Source organism: Crocodylus porosus, unplaced genomic scaffold (genome assembly GCF_001723895.1).
Source record: "Crocodylus porosus isolate Cpor-Errol unplaced genomic scaffold, CroPor_comp1, whole genome shotgun sequence".
Taxonomy (NCBI): Eukaryota; Metazoa; Chordata; order Crocodylia; family Crocodylidae; genus Crocodylus; species Crocodylus porosus.
In genome coordinates, this window is record NW_017728922.1 from 12395130 (window position 1) to 12418313 (window position 23184).

At 46.7% G+C, this 23184-nt stretch overlaps 1 protein-coding gene across 1 annotated transcript in view; it reads right to left on the reverse strand.

The window, feature by feature from the left end:
* Positions 1-23184, reverse strand: part of NECAB3 (N-terminal EF-hand calcium binding protein 3) — a 100547-nt gene that overhangs the window by 11779 nt on the left and 65584 nt on the right. Inside the window, exon 5 of the mRNA XM_019539808.1 lies at positions 1642-1778. Within this exon, the coding sequence (XP_019395353.1) occupies positions 1642-1778 (137 nt within the window). The remainder of the gene's footprint in view (positions 1-1641; positions 1779-23184) is intronic.

Genomic DNA, 23184 nt, shown 5'->3' on the forward strand with positions numbered 1-23184 from the left:
ATCCTCACACCCCGTCACACACCCCAGCCACCCTCCCCCACACAGCCCCCCACAAAATCCATAGCTACCCACACCCCACATATCCAGACATACCCACATGCTCCCTCATCCCACACTCACCCCTCACATCCTCCCCCACATACCCATACACTAACAGCCCTCCACAAACCTATACCCATGCCTCCCACCCCCCACAATATACAAGAGTAAGACTTTAAGCTATTGTGCAATCACCTCCATGTACACTACACAAACACATGTAAATCAGGACAAAAATATTTTCTGAAATCAAATTAATGTATGTTGTAGATGTTTGATTTTTAGACTATTCTTTGGTATTTTTTTGGTTCTGAGATGGCAAAAACCCTGGCTGACAGGAATTATTCTAGGGGTAAGGGGAGGGACTTTTGGTAGCAAAGGTCAGGGGTTAGATAATGTGATTTCTGGCCTCAAGATGGTGACTAGGGGGCGTGGCACAGCTCTCAACAGCTTGCCAAAACTCGGTAAGTGGCGCTTCACCCAAAATAATTGCCCACCCCTGTTCTAACTCAATCTGGTCCATTAGTTAATGCCATTCTGTGCATGCTCTGTCACTTCTAAGCAAGCAGGGCTGCAGAAACCAGGCACAGAGCTGAGGAAATCCCCACGTTACTGAAATTGAGAGACCAAAAGGCAGGTTGAAAATCTAGAAAAGGCATCTATAAAAGCAGCGCTTTCTGGCCACACAGAAAAAGCTTGAGTCCCAAACACTGCTGTGTGTGTTGCTCGAAGTTCCCCAAAATATTGAGACAGTCTCACTTACTTCTGGGAATGCACTAATTTGTGCATCAATATTCAATAACAGACAAAAAAAAATGGCTTATCTGGCCCACCTCGGCTACCCATGAGTGACTGAATTGATTGGAACTGGTGCTGAGCACTCCCAATGGTATGTGTGCTCAGGCTCTGTCTTACTCCACGCTTGTTTAAGCAAGTAAAGCACCTGAAGGGTTGAAACAGACAGTGGGAGCAGAACTTGGGCTCTTTATTAATAGTCTGTTTGGGGCAGTGTGTGCCCCAGTAAGTGCATTAGCTAACAAGGGATCTAGTTCAGAGATTAGCACATGATGGTGGCAAGTGAATCTCCAAATGCTTCCAGCTTATGATAGTTGCTTTTCATCATTTCCTTTTCTCTCTAGGAACAAGAGTATTTGCTAGTAACCAATGTGTCAAAGCAAGTCACAAAGCTGGATGTGAAGCCCAGGAGAAGCAGAATAGGCAGCACCATGCAGGAACGGGACTTACTCTATCACTCCCTGCAAAAATAGATCTGCAGAGCTGCTGTGTGAATGGCCTATCGGCAGGTTGCAGTGCTGTAGCTGCATTCTTCTGTGAGATCAAGAGCCAAGGCTGTGTTGGGAACAAACTGGAACAGATGGGTCCCAAATGCATTGCACAGGGAAAGCTGGCCACCCCCTTACCATACAATTAGACAGGCTGTACCCCAAGCATATGTGACAGAGATATGTCCTTCTGGAGGAAGCTTATGGAGGGAGTTGTAGTTGAGAAGGCCTACCAGCATGGTCACATACAGTTGTTGATCCCTCAGGTGGCTGCTCCCTTAGCCAGCAGGTCCCTTTGCCCCAGCTATACCAGCGTTACCTCTCTCTCCCAGCCTGCTCTTCAATAGTGTCCGAAGCACACTCCAGCGAGGTTTGTAGGGACTGTAGCTGGCTCATGGTCTCTCGCAGCAGGAAGCGGCTCACAAACTGCTCCATCTTTGAGGACCTTTCATACTCCTGCAAGCAGGACACAGGGAAATATCATCCCTGTGGCCAGAGAAGGGAAGCTTCTCTATGGGGGAACAGCAATGCAACTGGCAACTTCTGTGATAAACACATGGTCATCCCAGCTGTCTAAATCTTAGTAACTTTAGTGGGTCTCAAGTGCATTACTGAGCTGGTGTCCAAGTCCTACACTGCAGAGCAGTAGAGATCCTGTTCCTTTGCAAATCCTACTGTTTCACAGTTTGTAAATTGAGCTGGGCACAGGTATGCGGGGAAGGTACCTAGCTCTTCTGGCCCTGGAGAAAAAAGTGAAACGGGAAAGCTATTTCAGAACTGAAAAATAGTAAGATGCTGGCACACATTTACTTAATGGCATGATGGGATCTGATCTTCAATCCCAACAATTGTACTTCTGGCCATGCCACACGTCTATGACAGGAGGCATGTGGTTGTTGGAATCAGGGTTCTAATTGGGCTACACCAGCAGGGAGATTAGGGCACTTCCGCCCCCTCCCCTCCCTGGTAGTTGCAAACCCACAGGCTCTCCTGCTAGAACCTTTGAAAACTGCATGTGCAGCTGCCCTGCAAGGCATGACAGTCAACCAGCCAGATAACAGGGACCCCCCAGGACTCCTTGTGACTCAGCATTTTCAAGTACTTTCCTGAGAGTGCTGCAGGGTAAGGCAGAGAAGGCTGCTTGGTGTGGGGTTTGCCAAGTTCCCAGAAGACAGAGCTACTTGCAACCCAGTCTCCCAGCAGCTCATTTCTGACACTGGAACCGGGGCTGTCTGGGGCTAACAATCAGGATTGGCATGGACATGCTACATGTTTGACTTACAATACGAATGAGCCCTCATACGAATGAGCCCTCAAGATATTCCACATCTTTGTGGCTGGTTTACCAGTTTATGGCACCATAAGCATACATAGTGCTGTACTATTTATGGGATGATTGACACATTCATTGTACCACAAATGTAATGTGTGCCAAGAGACTTAGATATTTCTCTAGCCCCTTCTACCAGTGACATCAAAATGTTAAGCTTCACAGCAACCCATCTTTTGGAAACCTAAAACCCAAGGATTTCAGTGATACTCAGGGCTTCTGTTCAGTGCAGGAGAAAACTTTAACTTTCAGTGGGTACAAATGTCATCCAGTGCAATCCAGGGTATGAGGAAGCCAATGGCAAAGGGTAGGTGTAAAACAAGGGGAGGGCTAACATTACCTCAGGGATTTAAGGGCAAAATTACCATTGAAAATCAGTGGAACTTCTGCTCCTAACCCTCTTAGGCATTTTTGAAAAGTTCCCCCATAACATCCCCTGTCAATAAGATACAAATGAAAAACAACAGATGCTGCTCTGCATGCAGACTAGAGATCAGTAGGACCCCATTCACCAGTAAAGGTGAGGCCAATTTGTGAGAAGTCTAATGCTGTGTTTGACTCACAAATTCCATCCCCATAAATACTTTACTGGAGCTTGTGTGAGCAGAGCACTTGCATGTTCTTTCTGCACATGGCACTGCAGCCACTATTTCAAATGCAAACTGTGCGCAAAGTGTCTTTATAACAGCTTCCTTTCAAAGAGAACAAGGCAAGTTAAAGTAATGGCTGATTCTACTGCAATCAGAACACAGGTAATAATGAGGCAGCAGGATGCTGTCTCTCACTTTCCTATGCAGCCTGCATATGAAATCAATGATAGACCAATTGTATAAGAGGAGGATACTTTGTCCACACAGACAGTACCCACTGTGAGAACAAACCTATTAAGCTAGCTCTGACTCCTAAATTATGTTATCAATTATCAAGTGTAAAATCCATGTGAAAAAACAATCCATCTGCAGCTGTGCCAACTGGCAATCTCTTTGTCAAGGCTATAAGAGGCACTCCAGGAACTCCTAAGCAAGGTATGGACATGACTGTATTTGCTTGCCACCGCAATTTTGATTTTCCCATCTGATTTCTGGCTGCAGAGTGTGATAGTTTACTTTTATGGCAGTGACTGCCTGAACGGCTCCTAAGGCCAAATCCTCAGGAGTATTTAGACACCCTATTTCTATAAGTGAGACAGGTGGCTTCAGAACTATAATCCAAGAATTACTAGTGGTCTGCAAGGCCAAGGTCCACAGCTCACACTGTGCCTTGCGCTGCTCAATTCAAAATGTGATGAATAAGGGTACATGGGATCTATGATAAATTTTGAAGGCTAACAGAGGTTCCACTGGGTACCTCTATCTGGGCCCCAGCTGTGGCTCATAAAACCCTATATGCTCTGATTCTGTCAGTCTGTAACATACACCTCTACCCTGCCTTCTGCCTGACTTCAGTCTAACATGACTAATGATCATTATCTGCTCTAAGACAAATCAATCTTAAAAGTGTTTCTATATTGTTTAATATACCACCTCATCTTTTTATGGTACTGGTTATCCGAGTGATTCACAGGCACTTGACCCTGTACCAAAGTGGCACTCCTTCAGCCTGACCTTCCCACAGGAAAGACCTCTTAAGCCACAGCAGCCTTATAAGGCAAGGAAGCAGGAAGATATTGTTAAATGAATTCTCTCCTTCCCACTAACCTGCAAAATCTTCCAGTCCCCAGGGAAGTGTGTGCTTGTTCATCAGGGATGAAGGAGCTATTTTGGTCCTGTCCCAGTTACAGCCAAACACATAATCAGTACTGACAGAGTTTCATTATCATGGGTGCTATTAAGAACAGCTGGATGAAGCCAGAGTGGTCCAACCTACTAAAGAGACATGCTAAGATTGATCCCCAAGGATGGGAGAGAGGCTAAATAAGCTCTTCGAAGGCTCTGTGCATGAATATGTCCTTTGCATCTGTTCTTGGCTGCTAGCAGGATGCCAGCATGGTAGGGGCTTGTAAGTCCATGCCAAAGTAAAGATTGTCTGAAATGTCACTGACACTGTGCAAATACAGAGGAAGGCATCTGCGGAATTACAAAAGAGTCTGAAAGGAGGGGAGATCTGGTTTGGAACAAATGTCCAGGGAGTGCTTTAATGGATTCCATGAAATGTCCATGCCATGACACATATCAGTTTCATTGATATTACCCTAAAAGTGGTATCTGTGATTTGATTAGTCTCCTTTTCTAGTTAATGATTGTGCAGCAGTGTGAAGAAGTGACAGAAGCCACAGGACATTTGTGCCATGAGGATTACAGTCTTGCATCATAGCCTTTCAGCTGCTAATACTCCAGCCTGCCTATTCACATTCCAGCAGATAGAGTGGGGCTTATTCCCAAGGTGAGCAAGATCACCCAGACCACTGGGGAGATGTTTGCTCTGGATAGCCAGCCCTTCTCCCTAGCTGAGTGGCCAGTGTTCAGGCAGCTCATGGTGCCTGTGGCCCCATCTTACCAAGTGCCTGCATGCATCACCTTTAGCAAGACAGTGGTGCCATCCCTGTATGAAGCATGCAGGGAGTACTTGAGGGAGGAGCTGCACAAGGCAGGGACACAGGTAGCTTTGCACTTCACCTCCAACATCTGGAGTAGCCGGGGTGAGGCTCACACCTACCTCTCCCTCACAGGGCACTGGTGTGATCAGTCAGGCCGTCAGTGGGCTTTCCTCCAAGCCGAGGTGCTGAATGAGTCCCACATGGCAAGGGAGATCATGGTAGCCATGAACTGCATGGTACAGGGGTGGCTTATTGGGCAGGCCGAGCTCACCTGCAGGTTCATGGTCACTGACAATGGAACAAATATAGTCAAGGCTGTCCATGATGCCAATACTGTTGGCACCTGCTGTGTGGCACACAAGTTCCACCTCATAGTCAGAGATGCCTTGGAGGGGGACAGGGCTACCAGTGAGGGTGCCGCCACCTTTATCACTACGAGCCAGCTGATTACAAAATGCAGGAAGGTGGTGGGCTACTTCCACTGCAGCATCAAGGGGGCAAGATGCTGCAGGACAAACAGGCAGAGCTGAGCATTCTGCAACACAAAATCATGCAGAATGTGGAGACTTGGTGTGGTGCTCAACAGGCTGGTGGAGCAATAGAAGGCCATCCATGAGATGGCCTTGCTTGGAGAGATTGGGATTAGGCATCCCCTGAATGGGATACCATCTCCAAGATTTTGGTGGTCCTCAAGCCCTTCCTCAAGGCCATGGAGACCCTCAGTGCTGGTGATGCCCTCCTTAGCCAGGTGATCCCCATAGTGAGGGAACTGGAGAATCAAATGGAGAAGTTCCAGGGGATCAATGTTCCTGGCTGGGGCAGGCTACAGTCACCCGACATGCAGGCACTGGTGAGGCGGCTGAAGGAGGGCATCAGGAGATGGCTGGATCCCTTGTGTTCCAGTACGGTCCACATGCTGGTGGGCATATGCAACCTGAGGGTGAAGGGGAGCATGTGCACTGGCAGCACCAAAACCCTTGATCACTGGATGCAGGTGCTAGTCAATAAAGTCAGGGTGGCAGAAGGGCAGAGGCGAGGGGTTGTGGAAGAGAGGGATCCACTTTCCCATGCCAGCACTCCCAGCACCAGCACCACCACCGGCACGAGCACCAGCCAGTCTCCTTCATGCCAGCCACTGCCAATGTGGGCCAAGGGCCTGGCTTCAATGCTGGGCTCCAAATGCACCTGACCCCAGCCTTGGGCAGGTAGCACCAACGGGTTCAGTGGCTACTTATCTCACCGAGGATGTGGAGCCACTGGACTGCGACTCCTTGGCCTACCAGGCAAGCTGCAGCCAGATGTGGCAGAATCTGGCCACAGTTGCCCAGCAACACCTGTCCTGTCCACCAACCAGTGTTCCAAGCTAGAGGGTATTCAGCATTGCTGGGGATGTTGTGACACCCCACCACACCTCCTTGGATCCTGGTTTGGTGGAGCAGCTGGTGTTCTTGAAAGTGAACCTCCTGCTGCTGGGGTTTTCCAGGCTGTACCTGCAGATAAACTGAGTGCCGCTCTCCTCACTCCATCTGCACCTATTTCCTTTTTTCATTTTTTTTAAAAACCAGTTAATGCCCCACTCTTAGTTGGAGGGAGCACTCACTGCATCACTAGCCAGCAGGGGAAGAACATGTCCCTGCTGAGCTTGCTCCCCTGCCAGGATGAACTTGGAGGTATGGGCTGGGGCTATGGGGAAGGAGGAGACCCCAGGTCCCAGGAATGACCACTAAAACTGCACCATACCAGGGTAGGTAGGCCTAGTGGCACTGCTGGTGGCAAAGCACCCCATAAATGCCAGGACCAATGATTTTCTGGTGAAAGGCGGGTAGGAGGTGCCACCTGAAGTGCCCCCTGACTTCTGAATAAGATTTTCATACCCATTTTACTTTACACAAAGAAAAGACTCAGAGTCCCTATCTATGAGACCAGTGGGCCAGGCAACCTCAGTGATACCTCACCCCATTGTAAGGTCATATCTACATCCACTAGTAACATCACAAAAGCTCCTCGGTGTCTGGCTCAGGAGAGACAGTCCCAGCTGTCTCAGAAGGACTAAGCAGCAGCATTCCCCATCACATCTCAAGAAACAGGGGAAATCTCAGAAGCAGTCACAAGATGGGAAATTACAACTCCCGAAAGAAAGTTAAAACAATAAACCAAAATAAAAAGGAGAAGTGCCCAGATCAGGAGAAGGACAAGGAGAAATGGCGACATGTTATCTACCTCAAAAAGAACAAGTCCACAGTAAGTATCAGTCACTTATCAGTCACCCCAGCTTCTACTTAACGCATACAACATGCATACAACTTCATACTCTGCACTGCCATCTGGCATGCTTAGTCCCTCATCCCACACAACATACCCATTCACGATCCACATTAATTCCACACTACACAACTACCACATATAGGCACGCACTAAGCCATCCTTTCCTGACGCTGTATCACAACCTTCAGTCTCTCCACTGAGTTACAATAAATAGGTTGAAGTCAGTGTTCACACTAAAGGAGACAGAGGGTCTGTTGCTCCACTGACCAGAATAACCTGGTTTTAAAATTTCAATAATCAGGCATGGGCTAACATCTTTTTTTAAGGTACAAACTTTTCCTGAACTGGGGATGCTTTCTTTTACAGGCAAGGATGGATTAAGCCTGGGGGTAGAACAAGTGCCTTTAGCTTTGATGGTGTTCAAGAGGGCTGTGTGGAGCTTCGGGTGGTGATTTGATTCAGAGGAGATTTGGCCTGATTCAGTGGCCGAATCTCTGAATCCAAATAGAATCAGGGGACCAACTAAAAGGTCTGAATCGATTCAAAGCTCTCTGAATCTTCAGAAAAGACTTGGAGAGCTTTAATGATTCGGATAGTCCCTGGTGGCTGCAGCAGGGAGCTGGACCCAGACTCAGAGCTGGTAAGTGGGGGGAGGGGAGGGGCTGGTGGATGTGGGAGGGGACCGTGGGGGGGACCCCTGACAGCCTTAATCCCCTTCCTGCTCCCCCAGCCCCCACTCACTCTCCCAACCCTCATGGAGAGAGGCCCCCATGCAGCATGGGGCAGTGAGGGGCAGCAGGGATTGCTCCCTGCCTCACAGCACCTGGTGAGTTGGGGCTTTTTTCCCCCAAGTGCTGGGAGCTGGGGCAGCCATTGCCAGGCTGGGAGAGTGGGTGGGGGATGGAGCCTGGGTGATTCGGAGATTCAGCAGCAGCTGAATCTCTGAATCAGATTTGACTAAATCAAATTGGGACAGTGATTCAAATCACTGAATCGAATCACTGTCCCCCGAATCGGCCAATTCTGAAGCAAATACTAGCCAGTTCACACAGGCCTAGTGTTCAGTGTTTAGAATGTTGATGATGCCAATAAACAATTAATTGATGTTTTAATGCATGACCTTTGTATAAGTATAATCTGAGCACCTGGGCCAGGTACCCTCTCTCTCACATTCTCTGAGAAGCAGGAAACAAAAACCTTGGACAGGGGAATTGGAGAGGTTTACATGAAAAACTAGGAAAAGTCCCCAAAGACTATCACCACTTTGCCTCACACATAGGCTTCGAATTTTCCACCACGTACATGTGAAATCCCTGATCTTAGGTTCACTGCAGAGACATCAGTGATTCTACTAAGTAGCTCAAGTGCAGATTCTCAGCTATTGGGGAGCACCTGGCCTCGGATGATGAGTAGGAGGGGGCAGCATGAAGCAGCAGCACACAGTGGTGAGGCAGAAAGGTTTCCTTGTTCTTTTTATTTTACAGGTCAAAGTGGTGTTGCTGCCTCCTCTTGGGAAGCTGACTCATGGCCCCAAGACACTCTCCCTGATTGTCCCTCCTGGAAGCAATGTTAACATCTTCAAAAGATCAGAGCCAGGAAGCTATAGAGGAGAGCTGGCAAGGTCATCACCCCAGACCCTTTCATCAGCACAACAGGGAGCTGGAGATGGTGAAATCCAGAAGATGAGGAGGGTCCTGACCTTATTTTTTCTGGTGGAGGTAGAGAAAGCAGAGGATGGAGATTCCTTGTGTCCCAAAAATGGGGTGAAGTTCTGGTACACTGTACATCATGAATCTGCAAGTGGACAGCTGTAATGTTTATCATTTGAGGCCAACTGCTGTCAACACTGCAACAGGGCAGTGGAAAACAAGGAAGTCCTTGAACGATGGAAAATAAACCAACTTGAGCATCTCAAATGACTTCAGCCTGTGCTTAGTATGTTGCTGGGAGAGGGGAAAAAACAAGAAATGTCAGATCCTAGGCTTGGTTCTTAGATGCAGGGACTTCCTACAGGTTACATAGGTCTGTACACTGCATGGTCTTGTCTTCCCAGATGGTGGAGGATAGAAGAAGGGACAGGTTTCTTGAAGAATAAGTACTGCAGAACTGGCCCAGGAGGCACAGCTAATTCCTTGCCCTCATGGGGTGGTTCAGAGAGATGAATCAATCTGAGTGACAGTGGCAAAGGAAAAAGCAGGAACAGCTGCCAAAGGCTTGGCAAAATTTCCCATTGTATAGGAAGGAGGCAGGAGCCTCCCCTCATCCAACTGATAGCCAAAAGCCTTTGGGATCTTAGTTTTTTTGTTGGAGTGGAAGGCACAGGACCAGTTACTTCCTTCAGCAAATTCCTGTCTTTCTGGGGAGTGCTGACTTGCAGACTGGCCTGTTCTGTATTAGATGCCTTATACTGCTGCTAACAAGGGGGAATGGAGCCAAGAAAATGCTGGCATCTCCTCACAACAATGGACTGGAGACTGGTTGGAGATCAGAAGAAGCTACAGAAATATATATAGCAAGAGAACAGGTTTAATGTCCCTATGTTCTGAGTCACAAAAAAGCTGTTGAACCATTTCACCTTGGTTCTTATTAGAAACTCATACTCACAACTGCTTCCTACTGTTTAACAAACTAGCCTCTGCCTTCTCACCTTGTCAATCTGTGTTGCTTGCCATGCTCTGGACTGGAGTTACATTCATTTGGCCCATGCAGTCATTGCATGAATGTAGAGACTCAGACCCAGCAGAAAACACTTGCTGTACAAAGTTAAGGAATTGTGAATGTTGCCATTCTCTTTTCACCAATGTTGTGGATCACAAACTTTTATTTTCAGGAAACAGAGATCGACAACATGGTTTTCAGTTAATAAAACTGCCAAAACCAAACAGCCCAAATCAGGGAGAAACATCTGGCCTGACAACCTGGCAATGCAAAAAAAGGCATAAAGAGGACTAGAAAGTGAACAGTTGATGACAAAGCAGGTAAAATGTGTTTATTTTTCATATGAGATCTTGGTGCGAACTTCAAACTGAGAACAGAACTCTAGGGTTGGGAAGACACATGAGCAGAAACTGAAGTAAAAACAGTATAAATTGCAGGAAATGCCATCAACTTCCCCACTGCTCTGACATTTGCCCTCAAACTGAACTATTCATTTATTGCTAATAGCACTTTCAGCCAAAATAACAGCAGGCCTGGCTATAATGGGTTTTGTTCCTGCAGTAACATTTGTTCTGTGCAGATAACTCTTCATGGTTCAAATCCTTTTTCAGGGAAAGACTCTGTTACATGTTGTACTCCACTACGGTAAAGCTGATCACCCCTAACACCTGCTGAGGCCATCAGGAGATGAGATGAGAGCATGTGGCATCTTGCAAGATTCAGGTCTAAATTTTTATGCACACAAAACTTAAGGACTCAGAAAAGACTGAAGAATTTGGTCCTACACACCATCCCCACTCCCCCCAGGGCTGAATTCCAAATAGAATTTTAAATGAATACCATCAAGTAGTAGGCTACTGGAATTAAGCTGTGTGTTACTTAATGAAAGACCCAGAATCTCATAGAAAAGACATAAGACAGCTAGGTAAGAGTAATGGTGTAAAACACAGTTTGCCCAACACAACTTACTATCTTAACATTCATCTCTGGTTCCTCTATCTGCCCTATGCAGTATTGCTGTAAACTTCTAAAATTCTAAAATTTGGGGCCTCCACTACAGAAAGGATGTTGATAAATTGGAGAGTGAGTACAGCAGAGGGCAACAAAAATGGTTCAGAGGCTGAGGGAAATAGGCTTATTTAGTCTAGAGAAGAGAAGAATGAGAGTGGATTTAATAGCAGCCTTCAAGTACCTGAAGGAGGGTTTAAAAGAGGATGGAGGTAAACTGTTCTCCATGGTGGCAGATGACAGAACAAGGACCAATGGTTTCAAGTTGCAGTAGGTGAAGTTTAGGTTAGATATTAGGAAGAATTTTCTCATTAGGAAAGTAGTAAAACACTGGAATAGGTTACCCAGAGAGTCTGTGGACTCTCTATCCTTGAAGGTTTTTAAGACCTGGCTGGACAAAGTCTTGGCTGGGATGATCTAGTTGGTAATGGTCCTGCTTTGAGCAGGGGGTTAGACTAGATGACCTCCTGAGGTCCCTTCCAACCCTAATTTTCAATGATTCTATCATTCTATCCTCCTAAACAGCTGCTATGTTTCACCACATAGTATTGCAGTTTAGTGTTTGTGTGAATCAATTCCTATCAATAAATACAGTTATAAGTAGAATTAAACCTTAATCATGCTGTTGGATATAACTATTACCCTTCATTTATGGGAGAAGTAAGACATTTTTGTGATATTTTTAATTGGACTAACACTAGATTTTTTTATGTTTTATTGGACAAACAAAAGTACCCTTGTGCCTAGAAGTTTCCCTAACATCTTTCCAACTATATAGTTGGTCCAGTAAAAGATATTACCAGAAAATCTTGCCTCTCTCATCTTTCCTACAACACCATAGCAACAAGAACACTCCAATACTACTTTTCATTTATGGCAGCCGTAAAGAAACAGTCTTTTATGAAGTGACATTAAGCTCCCAACCAAAACAAAGTTGGCTCAAGAACAAAAACTGGCTGGAGGAAAGTCTTTCTGGCAGAGAGCTTTGATGGAAAGGGTGTGTGTGTGTTTAAAAGAGAGAGAGAGAGACAGAGAGACTGGGAAGTGAACAGGAATGTAAAGACAGAGATAATAGAGGGGTAGAAGTAGTGGTGGCATGCCAGCACTACCTCACAGTAGCAATGAGCTACATCCCTGTAGCTGGTCACTACAGCAACATTGTATCTCATGTAGACATGCCCCACTTCTTTAGGTGAGATGTAACAGCTATTTAACAGAGCACAGCAACATGACAGAACTAAGTGCTGGAATCTGCCCAGGGATCAGTATTACTGTATCTTCCCTTGGGGACAGTGCTTCTCAGTTGTGATGACAATGAGAAGCAGAGAATTGGTATGACACTGAATGCTAACTCATGTTACAGATTCCAAAACCTGTGCTGCCCCAACCTGTATGTGGTGCTCTATGAGGCAACATGAGCCAACAATTCAGTTCCAGAACTTCCAGGAGAACTTCCCCAGGCGGCTCCCACCACCAGCAGTCTTAGACTATAAAGAGAACCTCAAATTCTGTCCTATCACAACCCCAAGAGGACCTTGGAGTCAAAGAGAAGTGAAGATAAATACTTGAAAATCACCAGGTGAAGGAATTCAGGCACCCATGAATCCCTCCTATCAGTGATGCTACTGGATTATTGGCTTGTATGGGGCTACAGTGCGGGGTGCACCTTGCCTCTGTTCTGGGAACATGAGCAACACAGAATACGCATTTCTTCAGGTCATCAGAGATACACATATTTGTTTTTGATTTTTAAAAGACTGTGACCATTTCTCTTAGCCACATTGTGGTTAGGTCTACATCATTCCTTGAAGGATAGGGGAAATAGTACAGGAGCAACAGGTCAAAAAAGGAAGAAAGGCAGTACATAGTAGGAGAACATTGGGTTCAAACATATTATTATGTTAAATAATTTAAGGGATTGTGACATCGCTGTCCCGCTATTTGCTGTTTCTGACTATTTATATCCTATTCAGTGCATACACTAGGCCACTGGGAGACTTACAGAGGATTCATGGGACGAGAGATTTTTTGGCATGAAACTCCACATATCTATCTCTGTCATGTCTGATTCAGAAAGTACAGTTCAGTGCCTCACCTATTGTCTAGTTAAGACGGGGGCATGGATGAGGGCATGCTGGCTGAAGTGCAACTCAGACTAGACTGAGAAGGATGAGGGTAGGTTGGGGAAAGCTGCTAAAGGATATAGCAGAGATAATATCAGCCCCATTGACTTGTTGCTGCATCTGCCATTAGTTACTAATATTCACAACTGAGGGGGGATTTTAACCCTACTGACAGTAATATCACAGCAGTGACCCCACCAGTTTTTTACCATCTACATTTGGCTAGGGGGGAAGTGGCCTTCCCTTCCAGATGCAGACCTTCTTACTGCTTCCCACTGTTACCTCAGCCCTCTTTTATGCATATATTATAATATTGTCTTTAATTACATGGTCACCTAATATTTTTTCTATGGGACCCTGGCCTGCCTCATTTTGCACAGAGGATGGACAGGGTTCACCAAATGAGCACAAGTGTTCAGTATTTTGCTTTCTCCTCATTGCTCTATGTGTCTCAACCCAGGACTTATTTACTCTCACAGTACATTGCTCTGAAAACAGAATTTTCTTGTAGGATTTTCTTTGGCAGTCATTATAGACTGAGGAACATTGGACTAGAAGCGACTTGGTAGGGTGCTTGAAGGCTTAGCCCCTCCTCTTGCAGGCAAGTATGTCATATGGTTGTATTCATATATACATATCATTCTTCATCTGAAAACAACTCATATGCAACCCAATGCTCCTACTGGAAGACTGTTCCAGAACCTCACTTTTCTCATGGTTAGGAACCTTCTTCTTTCTAGCCTACATCAATTTATGGCCAGTGTACATCTATTTATTCTTGTGCCAACACTGTACTTTAGTTTAAATCACTCTTGTCCTATTTATACCTCATTCATCCACAGAATATGTACAGCAGTTGGGGGGATACATCTGTGTCCTGTTATAAACTGCATTGTATTTTATGAACACTCTGCATTTGTAATAGTCCGTATGAATTAAATCGTCCATTAAATGGCAGAAAACAGACAATGCCTGTGGAGCTGAAACAAGGCCATCATTTCTGAATAGCCTTAATCTGAAGGAACAATGGGGGTTAGTAGTTAAATCATTAATTTTAATGACCATTCCCTAACAATCCTAAACAGGGGCTGGAAAATGGAAAACCCTGGCATAAGAAAAGAAGGAGGTGTCAGACTACCTTTAAAAATGATATGCTGCTAAGTGGAAGCCCAGACCACTGTAATGTGAAGAAGGGCACTTTTTTCCTGAGAACATGTTCAACATTTCTTCCAGCTATATAATTGGTCTGATAAGTGGTATCACCAAAAAGTCCTTGCCTCTCAGGAGGAGAAAAAGATACTGGGCACTTGTACATGAGACACTTTATTGTGCAGTAGACTAATTTACTACTCAGTAAAACATCACAGTCTACACATGCACAGCATTTACTGTGCAGTAAATTAGTCTACTGTGCAGTTGGCTACTACCTGTACATACACATAGATTAATTACATAGTAGCAACTGTGCAGTAGTGCACATGCAGACAGCTGACTAGGAGCAATTTGTCCCTGTCAGTCCAGGCAGCATGGGGTGGGCGAACTGTACCCTGTCCCAGGCAGCTGCCTCCCAGCCCCATGAACTGATCAGCAGATCAGGGCATGGGGCTGGGAAACTGTCCCCTTTCCAACTAGGGTGCCCAGACTATGGAACAAGCTCCTCCCAGAGGTGGTACAATCATCTACTCTAGAGGTCTTCAAGAGAAGACTGGATGGTCACCTGACCCCAGATGTCTTTCCCGGTCATGCAGAGGCCTGGACCTGATGATCCTTCAGGGTCCCTTCCAGCCTTATGATTCTATGATTCCCCAGCAGCTTTTTCCAAGCCCCACATCCCAGTTGGCCGCAGCTGGTAAACAGCTGCTGGGGGAAGGGGCAGTTTCCCAGCCCTGCACCCCAATCTGCTGATTGGTGAGTGCAGCTGGGAAACAGGTCCCCTTGCCACCCCTAATCCCCCAAGCCCAGGCCTGACCCGAGTGCCCTCTGCCAGCCAGGGACTGGCACCTAGAAGAGCCTGGACTCCCTCTGGCTGCTGCAGCAGGGCACAGGAGGGCAGAATAGCTCTATACTGAATTGCTTCCATCAGGAGCAAATTTGCTTCTGACAGGCACACGTGTAGACACGCTCTAGGGGAAAGCTTACTGTGAAGTATTTTGCTGTGCAGTAAGCTTACAGTGCATTAAAAGTATGTGCAGATGCACCTGCAGTGGAGGCAGGGAGGGTTTATATTCTCCCCAGAACGTTCAGGAGAGGTGAAGGCTCAAAGGGTGCAGGGGTGGGGGGACCTGGGAAGGGGGGTCAGGTTCAGGTTTGATGTGGTTCTCACTCTTCTGTGTCATCTAACAGTAAAGAACATGTGTTTAAGAAATCCCTTTGTAAAGACTATGGGCTCCCTAGTTTATCTATCATGTGGCCCATGAAGAGTTAAATTATATTTCAGACTGCCCATGAGGATGAAATTCTGGGGGAACATGCACAAACTACTGCAGAGATTAGGAAGGAGAGATCAAGTCTGGTCTCAGGGTTTACAGCAACTGGACTGAAGGGTTGTATTTTGTAAGCAAGGGGGCCAGAGTGGGAATCTATGCCCTAGGACTGTGTGAGAGGCCAAAGCTGAAGAAAGTATCTGGATAGTGCTTATAAAAGCAGATGGGATCCAAACACTGGGACCATTACAGCAGACTAGTGACCCCTCAGAATGGGAAATTCAGCTACAGCTGTACTGTAATTCTGTCTTGGGTAGTAAATGAGGTAGAGGTAGTGTGGGGAAAAAACAGAATATGAGCATGTAATTAAAGGTATATCAAAATGCAAGGACCACAAGGGAACTGAATTCATCTTGTAATCGATAATGTTCATGCTGACATTTCCTAACTTTAAGTATTTTATTTTTCATTTATTAAGGTGTCAAAGCATGCATGTTTCTAATGTAAATTCCTAGATTTTAAAAAAGAAAAGTAAAAACCAGAAAATTACACCATGTGGCATCAAATATAGTCCTGATTTATCTGAAGGCTTGAAAACTTTAGATCCACCACATAAACCGCTATTACTTGAGCTAAGTAATTGGTGGCAATAGTAGGTTATCACTTTCTTTATGCATAAAGGAAGTAGTTAGTCACATTAGTCTGATATCAGGCAAAAGGGAGGGCAGGGTGGCACCTTAGAGACTAACTCATTAAAAACTTCATACGCTTCTGTAGGTGATAGCCTACTTTGTCTGATGTTACCCTGCCCTCCCTTCTGCCTTTCTTCCTAGACTAACCTTCATAGATAGGAGGCCAATGGGTTTTACAAATATATTTGCTGTCCACATTCCCAGTCCCAGTTCACACCTCCCCAGCTTTTAAAGCTTCTTTTCCCAACATGATCCAGCTCTTGGTCACTCTGCACATGAACCGACAGCTTCATCCTTCCCTTGCAGAGACATTATCTCTGTTCAGGCAGTCTGCCCAACCCAAGCTTGGCTTAGTTATGCTCAGAGCACATTTATAGAATTGACCCTGGTGGCAAAAATGCAATGGATGGTCTGTCTTGAGAATCTCATTTCTAGTGTTGTGTGGCACCAGTGGAATGTCACAATACTGACACATAAACAGACCCATGCTAGGAAAGCCAACGGTACCTTGCAGGACTAATTCATGCTGATGGTAGCTCTACTGTAGGTGTGTCTACATGTTAATTAATGCATTTCAGGTACTAAATTTAAAGCACATTAAATGTAGTACCTCCATTGTAAGATACTAGAAAAGGGCACATTAGCCTATTTTAATGTATGTTAGCAAAGGTGAACAGGGGTTTTTTTTAGATGCTTTAATGCTCATTAAAATAGGTTAACATGCATTCAAACGTATGTGTAGACATGCCCAGAATAACCTAATTATTGCCACCAAAGGAACCTGAGTCTTGGTCACTGCTTCTCAGCTGCCACAGTAGGTTAACAATGCCTTTTTATTTAATTGTTAACATGATTAGACACTTGTCTCTAGATAATCTTTTGTTTCATTGCAGAGCGAGTCAGCTTTTTTATTGCTTTCCATCTCTCTAATCACTGACTAGTAATTTTGCCCATTCTGAAGTCACATGTGGGTAAAATTCAGATGCTTTGGTGATACAGGTAATGCTATGGGAAAGACTGCCATCGTGATAGACAATGGTAGTGGCTTTACTCGGGCAGGCTTTGCTGGAGAGGACAAGCCCAAGTCAGTCCTGAAGACAATAGCTGTAGCTCCCAGCTGCCCAGCTGTGATGTGGCAGACTCCATGGCATCGCACCACCACTGGCTGTGAGATGGAAACTGCTGCAGCATCTGGAAGCCACCCACTCAAGCATGGCATTGTTATTGACTGGGAAGCCATGGAGAACCTATGGAGCCATCTCTTCTTCTGTGGGCTGAGAGTCCCTCCTGAAGATCACCCCGTGATCATGACTGACTCTCCCTCCTGTCCTACCACCAACCGGGAAAAGATGGCAGAGGTGCTTTTTGAGGCCTTTAGCACCCCAGCTTTGTATGTGGCTAACACAGGGCTTCTTTCCCTCTGCTCACATGGCAGGGTCACAGGCCTTGCTGTGGAAGCTGGGGCTGGGGTGTCTCACAGCACTTCTATCTGTGCTGGGCAAACCTGCAGGGATGCCACCTATCGTTTAGATGTGGCTGGGTTCTTCCTTTCCAAACACATGCACAACCTGCTGCTAAAGAGCTCCAATGACCCACAGGTCCTCAATGCCTTGGAGAAGAAGACAGTAACCCAGATGAAGAAGCAGTGCTGCTATGTGTCTATGGACTATGAAAGAGACCTCCAAGATGAAGTGCAGCAGCATCCTATCAGCTGCAAGACGCCTGATGGCCACTGGATAACCTTGACTAAGGAACGGTTCTGTTGTCCAGAGCCACTTTTTCAGCCAAAGCTGCTGGACCAAAATTCTCCAGGTCTTCATCTCCTGGCCTTCCAGAGCCTCCAGAAGATGCCGGATGAGTACAAGGGGGACATGCTCGGTAACATTGTGTTATCAGGGGGCTCGTCAATGTTCCCAGGCTTCCAAGACAGGATGTGCTCTGAGCTGGAGATGTTGTTCCATGGCAGAGGTTACCAGATTAAAATTTTGGCAAACCCAGAAAGAAGTCTGGCAGCCTGGGCTGGAGGATCCATGGTAGCTTCACACAAATCTTTCCAGCACAGGTGGATGACAAAGAGCGAGTACCAGGAACATGGGGCAGAGCATGTGCACAAGAAATTCAATTAGTCAAACCAGGGATAAGTTGCCTGCTAGCTTGAAACTGTTTATTTCTTTTTATTAAAATAAAGTCCAGGCAGGAATGCAAAATTCTTGGTAACAGAGAAGAGCAGTGCATTTAGTATCTCAATTCTTGTTCTCTCCACTGGAGTGGAATAAGCCTGCAGTTATCTGAATGCTAATTAGCCTTCTGTTTAAAAAAATAAAAACTTCATATTTCTTTGGTTTCTATTTTAAAGCTACTTTTGACACTAACTGGGCCAAAATAATTAAATTATATTTAATTCCAACCTTTGATTATTTTAGTGCAAGTGTGTATAGTTTGAAATAAGCATGTCCCCATGCAAACATCTGCACAAAAATATCCAGTTCAAACTAATGTTATTAATTGTGTCCCATTTCATATTCAGACAACCCCTAAAATTCTAAGTTACTATCTTTCAAGGCTGGAGATAGTACATACACAGAATAGGATGTGTTCTTGCAACTTCATCATAACAAAGTCCTGTCAGGAAATGTCCTTAACTGTATTGGAAATGTTCTGAAAGTCACTAGAAAGGAGACTTAATCCTATAGCTACTAGATGAAGCCCCCTTCTAGCATACTTTGGAACTCTACTGGATGCAGTGGGTTGGATCTCAGGGGACCTTCATGGAGAGGCATGAGAAGAACGGGTTAGGAGAAAACTTGCCACGGGGTCTTTCTCCTTGTACTGCCATTTCAATTTGGCTAATACAGACATTAGTAACTCCTGATTTCAACTTAGAATCCACTAAACAGTGGTACTGGGCACTGGATTCCAAGTTGAAGAGGCCAGTTCTCCAAAACCTCTCCTTTTCTTTGGCAGTTTGCTATAAAATCCAGCACAAGTTACAAGTCTTTCTGAATTCTGAACATCTTTTTTTAAAGTGTCCTAATTCAGGAACCCCTTGTACACATCAAATCTGGTAGGAAAACTGCATCTGGGACCAAAACCCAACCTGTCAGTATGGAGTCTCCTGAAACCTTTTGTTCTTATAGTTCAGCAGCTTGGAGCAATTATGGAGCATCCTGGGCCCCATTTGCTGCCATCATAATTTCTCTCAGGTTAGTGGATGTTAGCAGAGAAGCTAACCATCATTTTCCAACCTTAGCCACAGAGTAGTTGTTCTCTAGGACAGTAATACTCTGAGACTGGGCAATGTTATCACTAAGGAGGAAGCTGGGATTTTGTGTGGTTCTTTTTTTTTTTACTGATATATCTTCCTGGAGGGGAAAGCATGCAGCAAAATTTTGTCTCTCACTAACAGCCTACTGATGGCTTTGAACTTAATTCAGATCTGCCAAGTGAAATCCAGTCTGGGCAAAGCTATATCACTTTGGGTATCTTAATTCCACTCCAATTCTTCACATTCCTCTCTTCAGTGCCTAGGAAGAACATCTAAGGGCAAGTGTCAGGGTCACTGGCTATGGGACCTCATGGCTACCCAGTCACTGCCATGCTTCTTGTAATGTTCCAATGTAGTGACATCACAATATGCCCTTGGTGGCTGATACAGCAGCCACAGAAAGGGCAGCAAGGAGCTGATTTCCTAAGAAGGGCAAGGCAGCAGCATTATCCTGATCATATTCCAAGGAAGTAAAGCGACTACCTTGAGGAAACCCCAGAATAAGGGTTTATTTCTAAAGAAACAGTCAGAATTTCCAAACAGCAGTGGAAGGAAAAGACCGTGGAGGAGGAGAACATTTGATTAATGCACTGTAATACCAGCAATAATTTTGTAAGTAGTAGCTGTGGATGCATTGTAATTAACGGGGCAGGGCCACTCTTATTCATTCTTACCACTTGTTGTTACTTACATATAGGCTTGACAGAATTTGTTTTTTAATTTTTAAAAATTTTCATAACTAAAAATCAATAGTTATTTTTAAGCATTCATTTTGCTTTTTATCAATATTAATTTTTAGGGGAATGCAGGGAGCCCTGGCTGCACTGCCTGCTTACAGTTCCATCGGCAGTGGCTCAGGCAACCGCTGCAGGACCTGGGTGCCATGCTAGTTAGGCTGTACTGGGGGCATGGGGGCAAGGCTATTGGCAGCTGGGACCTCAGTGCTGCCAACCATGGCTCTGCAGGTGTTTGGCCCATGTGTCTGTATGCATCTGCACTTGCATGTGTGTCTCTTTCCAGGGACACTTGGCTGTGAGTGTAGCCACTGCTGGAGCAGCCCCTGAGTGGGTGAGGCCCTTCTGCTGCCTCCTGCTAGCACAGGTGGATTAATGCACATGCCAGCGGGGCCCCTGCCAACCAGAGGCCCCGCTTGCTTGTTGTTCTTTGCTCATCACCAAGGAAGTGAAAGCCACAGTTTTAAGCCTTATGCCATTTTTGTCTCCTTGCTGATGGGCAGCAGGGCTGCTGGGGCCCCTCAGCCAATAAGCAGCGGGAAGAACCCAGCATTCATTCCTGCCTGTGGCAGGGGGCAGGCTAGATGATCTGTGCAGGTCCCTCCTGATCCTAGCTGCTATGAAACTATGAAGACAAAATATGGTGCCAAACTTAAAACCATGGCTTTTGCTTCCTGGCTGAGGAGCAAACTGCAAGCATGGCCCCTCCAAGCGCAGCCCAGCCCAACCAATCAGCGGCAGGGGGAATGCAAGGGAACCTGCAAAATTAAGAGTGCAGTTGCATACATGGCAGTCACTGCCCTGCAGGTAGGTCTGTGAGGGGGAAAAAGCATCGGGGCGGGGAGGCAGATTGAGGCCCCCACGATGAGAGAGTGAGTGGGGCAGGGGCAGACACTGCCCAGCCAGGATGGTAAACAGAACCCTGGGGCTGGGAGCAGGATGGAGTCACAGGTGGCTCGTCCAGGGGGCATGGGGGGTAGGGAGAGGAGGCACAGGCGGTGGGGGAGGTGGCTTCCCACTGCTGCATGCACCCCTGGGGGAGGCATGGGGGGGCATGTGCCGCCCCCTTGATTTGTGCATGGGGCAAGGGTGGACTACCTGCTGTGGGCTTGGGGCCTAGGGCTGTGCTGGGCTCTTCCCAGTGTGGGGGCTGGGTTGGGGCTGCGCTCAGAGTGGGCAGGGGTGGGGTAGGCTTAGCTGCACAGGGTGGGCAGTGGTGGTGCTGGAAGGGGTGGCTATGGGGGTACTATGGGGAATTTTGGGGTGGGTATATCTGCCCCTCAAGCCCCCCCCCCGAGCCCCTAGCCCTCCCACAGTGCCACCACTGCTCACGGCACTCCACAGGACTCCTGAGGAAAAGGCAGCAGACCAGAGTGCCCTGAGCAGGGATGGCGCTTATGGAGGGCTTGGTTGGGGCTATAGACACCCCAAAATTCCTCACAGCTCCCCCATAGCCATCCCTCCCAATGCTGCAATCACCCACCCTGCACAACTGAGCCTGCCCCAAGTGCAGCTCCAGCCCAACCCCTCCCCCCACATACACACACACTGGGAACAGGCTGGGACATCCCAAGCCCACAGCAGGCAGGTTCCCCTCACCCTGCACAAAAATCCAGGGGGGGGCACATGCCTCCCATGCTTTTGCTGGAGGTGTGCACAGTGGCAGGGAGCCGCCCCCCACCTCCCTGTGCCCCCTTTCCCTACTCTCCCCGTGCACCCTGGATGAGCTGCCCGCAACTCCATCCCGCTCCCAGCCCTGGGGTCCCATTCACTGCCTTGACTAGACAGCACTTGCCTCTGCCTCTGCCTGCCCCGCCCCCACCACACCCCTTCCCTCTCCCCATGCCTCTTTCCCCCACAGACTTCCTGGCAGGGCACTGCTCTCCAAGCTGCCCATCTGCATTCTTGGCTGTGTGCACGGGGCATTTACTGGTGACATTAATTGGCTACACTGGCCAAAAAAGCAGATAGTCGATAAATTTTCCTTTTATCAGTGCCAATCCGATATGCAACCTATATATCAGTGCACCTCTAGAGGGGGCCCCTAATTTAGTGTTTCCCCAATAAATTTTAATCTGCCTCTACCTCCCAGTAAGCCCCTGCTGTAGTGGACAGGTTTCCCCTGCATGCTCATTCAGGGCCTGGCTCATCCTCTGCTGGCCTGGAGAAGTGCCAGAGGGGCAGCCCTGGGCCCCTTTGTTTCCTCCAACCCCATAGGGCTGGCTGGGAGCCAGGGCTTTCTCTGCTGCTGGGGCACAGCCCTGGCCTCTGTCCACCCCCTGCTTCATGTAGATCTTGCAGTGAGGACCTCAGTCATAGTACCACTTGTCCTGGATTTCCTAACTGGCATCCTAGATGCTTTTTGCTTACCTCCTCTTTCAATGATTACCAGTGGAAATATTTTCCATCAGTCTGTGAGTATCAGACAAAATCAACACTAATCAATAAAATTCGAATTTTGACAAGCCTTCTTATATAGAATCATCATTTTGCAGGACAAGGGGCTAGATTTACAATGAAGATGTCTGTAACTTGGCAGCAGCATGCCCCAGAGTGATGTTCCCAAGCACATCCTGCCTGCGTGCTTCAAAGCTGGAAATGCCACTAGCAAGCCCACTCTGGAATCATCCTCACAGGCCATTCTTAAACATGTCAGAGATGGAGAACAGTCACAGTGATAGGTCTCAGAGAAGCCTCAGAGGTGCATTTCTGGGTTTGGAGTATATGAGCAGGAATGGGTAGGTAGGGCATGTTTAGAGATGCCCCAGCTGGGCAACACTGCTGTTGAGAAGAGACATATGTAAAGAGACTTTAGCAGGACTTAAGTG